The sequence below is a fragment of the Dreissena polymorpha genome, chromosome 10 (assembly GCF_020536995.1).
Source record: "Dreissena polymorpha isolate Duluth1 chromosome 10, UMN_Dpol_1.0, whole genome shotgun sequence".
In the NCBI taxonomy this organism is placed as follows: domain Eukaryota; kingdom Metazoa; phylum Mollusca; class Bivalvia; order Myida; family Dreissenidae; genus Dreissena; species Dreissena polymorpha.
Genome location: NC_068364.1, coordinates 41,182,741 through 41,188,278, shown reverse-complemented (window position 1 = coordinate 41,188,278; position 5,538 = coordinate 41,182,741). Strand labels below are relative to the sequence as shown.

General features: G+C 37.0%; 1 protein-coding gene across 1 annotated transcript; it reads left to right on the top strand.

The window, feature by feature from the left end:
- Positions 1-532: 532 nt before the first annotated feature.
- LOC127849068 (uncharacterized) lies at positions 533-2,496 on the top strand (the record flags this gene model as incomplete). Its single annotated transcript, XM_052381791.1, has 3 exons — positions 533-554; positions 1,512-1,806; positions 2,065-2,496. Coding segments are annotated over 3 exons (558 nt in total), but the record flags the coding sequence as incomplete, so codon positions are not given.
- Positions 2,497-5,538: the final 3,042 nt, after the last annotated feature.

Sequence of the window (5,538 nt, the reverse complement as noted above, 5' to 3'; positions counted from 1 at the left end):
CTCTAATTCAAGTAGTTTTTATCTAATCTTAACCAAAATTGGTCAGAAGTTTGAACATGGGCCATGCGGGATCCTGGGTTTCTTACAATTGTAAGGATTTTTTACACGATTGTGCTTTTATATAGTGACAAAGTTGGAGTTTGGGGCATCCATGTCATGTGGACACATTTCTTGTTTTACATTGTTTCAATAGATCCATCAATTATATGCAAAGTAGTAGTAACAGTAGTAACATATAAAAGCATATGCTAATGTTTGTAAATTGATTATTGTAAAAGCATTAATATGCTGTGTAATTATTTCTTTAAATAAAAATCAGAGATAACCCATGAAGGTGCAAGCACATTTTCCAATGGGAATTATGTTTTTCCTGTTTATGCATTCAAAGGACATAGTGCAACAAGTACGAGAGGGACCAACGTACAGTTCAAACATAGAGGACCAAGATGCTGAAGTTACAACTATACCCCCACCTGTACCCAAGCCTGGTCCAGCAGGACTAGACACTACTGGGAAGGAATTTGTTTTCTTTGATTTGGAAACAACAGGGTTAGGTAAAGTTTATTTTTAACATATTCCTTATTTACAGTGTTGCACATACAGAAGTTTATATTGGTCCAATTCAGGTATTTAGGTATTCTAAATCTCCTGTATTAAAAAATATACATATTTACCTATAACATAATTCAACCTGCTACTGCTGAGTAACTCAATGTGAGATACCATGTGAATTGTTGGTCAACCTAGCATACTGAATTGCAACAAGAGTTATGTTCAGACTAGTTTCTCATTTTGCTTTCATATAATAAATCATTCTTAATCTTTATTGATAAAATGATAGTAAATACCACTGTGATGATGCAATGTTGCATTACCCGCAACTGGTTATAGTATATTGGCGTGCATCATTTAAGAATTGAAACACTCTTCTCTTCGCTTCTTCAGCTTTATGAATAAATTAGATGCCAAAAACTTACTTTCATATATCCATTAAGTGAAGAAAAGAACGTTTCAATTTTCATAATAACAGTTATTATGCCCCCCCTTGGAAGAAGAGGGGTACTATTGTTTTTCTGGATGTTAGTCTGTAGGTAGATCATTCAGTTTCCGATCAATAATTCGTCAACTTATTCACAGATTGGCTTTTTACTTTCCATGTGCATAGGCATTAGACAATATATAACCCCTATTGAAATTATGGACACTAGGACACTAGATCAAGGTCACACTAAGTGTGAAAATTGTTTCCGATCAATAACCCTTCAACTGAAACAATTCTCTGAAACCACAATGCATTGAGAATGGATGTGAAAGAACCTCTTGTACGATTGTTCAAATTAAGCTTCAAAATAAGTCCTGTCCTGGGGGGGGGGACATGTTTTTCCCTTATATGTTTATAGTAAACACTGCAAAAGAAGTTTGCATTGTACTTGGGTGAGCGAACCAGAGTTCTGTGATTAACAGAGCTAAAAATGGATTTTGTGCAATTTCTATGTAAACTTTTTTTTCAGAGCGTACTTCTCGCATTATTCAGATAGCTGCAGTGCATACAACTGGTCAGTTTTCAACATATGTGATGCCAGAGAAGAAGATGTCATTGAAAGCATCAGAAATAACTGGAGTGACTGTTGTTGGCGAGTCTTTGCTTGTCACGGGACAAACATTTACAGCTGTCCCAATCAAATCTGCATTGACAAGTTTTATAACATTCTTACAGAAATGTTCACCAGTTATTTTAGTTGGGCATTATATAGAGTCTTTTGATTGTAAAGTGTTGCTCCATGCTATCCATTCTTGTGGAAAAATGTTTGAGTTTCAGCAAAATATTTCTGGCTTTTTATATACTTATAAATTGTTAAAGGGAATATTACCAAATATGAAATCATATAATCAGTAAAATTTAGTTAAAGACGTCATTGGTGAATCATACATGGCACATGGCGCTCTACAGGATGTATTAGCTTTACAAAAGTTAGTAAACTCTGTTCCTCTTGACCAAAATATTGTAAACAAATATTCATTCAGCTATGAACGTGCAGTATTAGCATACAATGTTTAACTAAATGTTGCTTCCAACATCAAATCCTTGCAAACAATGATTGATAAAAAAATTATGAGTCAAGGTGTTGCAAGGAAAGTTGCAGGAAGTGGATTGCAACTTAAACATTTGAGAACTGTATCAAAAAGAAACGGACTGAGTGGTTTAAGGAGCCTCCTGTCAGAGGTTACAAACGGACAAATAAGAGTAACAAAATCAGAGAAAATAATATGTGCAATAGCGAGTTATTTGTTGCCGGATATCTAACCAATTGTAATTTTCATCTTGTACATAGTTTAGCTCTGAAATCGAATAGCTGTTACATAATTTGTTTTGCTTCTCAATGACAAACATAGTTATGATTCTTATGTCAGTTGTATTTCTCATGTTTCACCTAAGTTGTAAGAAATTTTTGGCAATGCATTAAACCACAGATGGTTAAACAGTTGAAACATTATTGCGCCACAAATTGTATTATATGTTGTTTTTTGTAGATGTACTAATTTGATTTGTAGTATTTAGTGTTTAGTATAACTGGTGAACATTTCTGTAAGAATGTTATAAGCATTTCTGTAATGTGAATTTTGATAGTTGTTGCATACATTAGTAGTTGTTGTGTACATGTGTATTTTATATATCTGGACAACAACACATTTTTATGCCTCCGAAGGGGTCATATATTGATCGGACCGTCCGTCCGTCTGTCTTTCCGTCACACTTTGCGTTTAGGTTTCGAAAAAATGCTCATAACTTCTATGTCACTTCAGATGTAACCTTCATATTTGGTATGCATGTATGTGTATATGGACAAGGCCTTTCCATACACACACAAATGTGGACCCCTTTGACATTGACCTTGAACTTAGGGTCCGCGTTTAGGTTTTGAAATGTGCCTTTAGGTTTCGAAAAATGCAAATAACTTCTACGTCGCTCCAGATGTAACCATCATATTTGGTATGCATGTGTATATGGACAAGGCCTTTCCATACGCACAAAAATGTGTATAGTTTAGCTTGTTTAAACATGTAATTTTTACAAGAATTATCCCGTTAACTGACTCCTTTATTTTACTTAAGTTATATATTGTGATTATTATTTAAAATTTCTTTTTATTATTTATTGTGATTATACAATCAAATAATTGTTACAATTTTTTTTTTTATCACCTATTGCAATTTGGGAATAATATTTTAGTGCATATTAATATTGCAATAGGTAAACTGATAATGGTATAGTCATTACAAGAAAGATCTGTTTCGCTAGCTATACAATTTGTATACGCCCGTTTTTAAAAACGGGACGTATTATAGTTTCACCCTTGGCGGGCGGGCGGCGGGCGACGGGCGGCGGGCGGGCGGCGTCCACAGCAGTGTCCGCTCTCTAATTCAAATAGTTTTCATCCAATCTTCACCAAACTTGGTCAGAAGTTGTGTCTATAATATATCTAGGTCACGTTCGAATATGGGTCATGCTGGGTCAAAAACTAAGTCACGGGGTCACTTAGTGCATTTCAAATTAAGCATGGTGTCCGCTCTCTAATTGAAGTAGTTTTCACCCGATCTTCACCAAATTTGGTCAGAAGTTGTGTCTAGATGATTTGTAGATCAAGTTTAAATATGGGTCATGCCGGGTCAAAAACTAGGTCACGAGGTCACTTAGTGCATTTCAAGCATTTAGCATGGTGTACGCTCTCTAATTGAAATAATTTTCATCTGATCTTCATCTAATTTGGTCAGAATATGTGTCTAGATGATATGTAGGTGAAGTTCAAATATGGGTCATGCAGGGTCAAAAACCAGGTCATGAGGTCACTTAGTGCAATTCAAGCATTTAGCATGGTGTTCGCTCTCTAATTGAAGTATTTTTTATCCGATCTTCACCTAATTTGGTCAGAAGTTGTGTCTAGATGATATGTAGGTCAAGTTCGAATATGGGTCATGCAGGGTCAAAAACGAGGTCACGAGGTCACCTAGTGCATTTCAAGCATTAAGCATGGTGTCCGCTCTCTAATTGAAGTTGTTTTCATCCGATCTTCACTTAATTTGGTCAGAAGTTGTGTCTAGATGATATGTAGGTGAAGTTCAAATATGGGTCATGCAGGGTCAAAAACCAGGTCACGAGGTCACCTAGTGCATTTCAAGCAGTAAGCATGGTGTCCGCTCTCTAATTGAAGTTGTTTTCATCCGATCTTCACCTAATTTGGTCAGAAGTTGTGTCTAGATGATATGTAGGTTAAGTTCAAATATGGGTCATGCAGGGTCAAAAACGAGGTCACGAGGTCACCTAGTGCATTTCAAGCAGTAAGCATGGTGTCCGCTCTCTAATTGAAGTTGTTTTCATCCGATCTTCACCTAATTTGGTCAGAAGTTGTGTCTAGATGATATGTAGGTTAAGTTCAAATATGGGTCATGCAGGGTCAAAAACGAGGTCACGAGGTCACCTAGTGCATTTCAAGCATTAAGCATGGTGTCCGCTCTCTAATTGAAGTTGTTTTCATCCGATCTTCACCTAATTTGGTCAGAAGTTGTGTCTAGGTGATATGTAGGTTAAGTTCAAATATGGGTCATGCAGGGTCAAAAACGAGGTCACGAGGTCGCCTAGTGCATTTCAAGCAGTAAGCATGGTGTCCGCTCTCTAATTGAAGTTGTTTTCATCCGATCTTCACCTAATTTGGTCAGAAGTTGTGTCTAGATGATATGTAGGTTAAGTTCAAATATGGGTCATGCAGGGTCAAAAACGAGGTCACGAGGTCACCTAGTGCATTTCAAGCATTAAGCATGGTGTCCGCTCTCTAATTGAAGTTGTTTTCATCCGATCTTCACCTAATTTGGTCAGAAGTTGTGTCTAGATGATATGTAGGTTAAGTTCAAATATGGTTCATGCAGGGTCAAAAACGAGGTCACGAGGTCACCTAGTGCATTTCAAGCATTAAGCATGGTGTCCGCTCTCTAATTGAAGTTGTTTTCATCCGATCTTCACCTAATTTGGTCAGAAGTTGTGTCTAGATGATATGTAGGTCAAGTTCAAATATGGTTCATGCCGGGTCAAAAACTAGGTCACGAGGTCACCTAGTGCATTTCAAGCATTAAGCATGGTGTCCGCTCTCTAATTGAAGTTGTTTTCATCCGATCTTCACCTAATTTGGTCAGAAGTTGTGTCTAGATGATATGTAGGTTAAGTTCAAATATGGTTCATGCAGGGTCAAAAACGAGCTCATGATGTGATTAAGTGCAGTTCAAGCATTAAGCATGGTGTCCGCTCTCTAACTGAAGCAGTTCAAGCATTAAGCATGGTGTCCGCTCTCTAACTGAAGTAGTTTTCATCTGGTCTTCACCGAATTTAGTCCGATGTTACGTCTTAATGATATCTAGGTCAAGCTCAAATATGGGTTATGCCGGGTCGATAACTAGGTCTCGAGATCACTTAGTGCATTTCAAGCATTGAGCATGGTGTCCAAAACCTTCGAACGGGCGTATCTTGTGACAGTTTGGCAGTCTTGT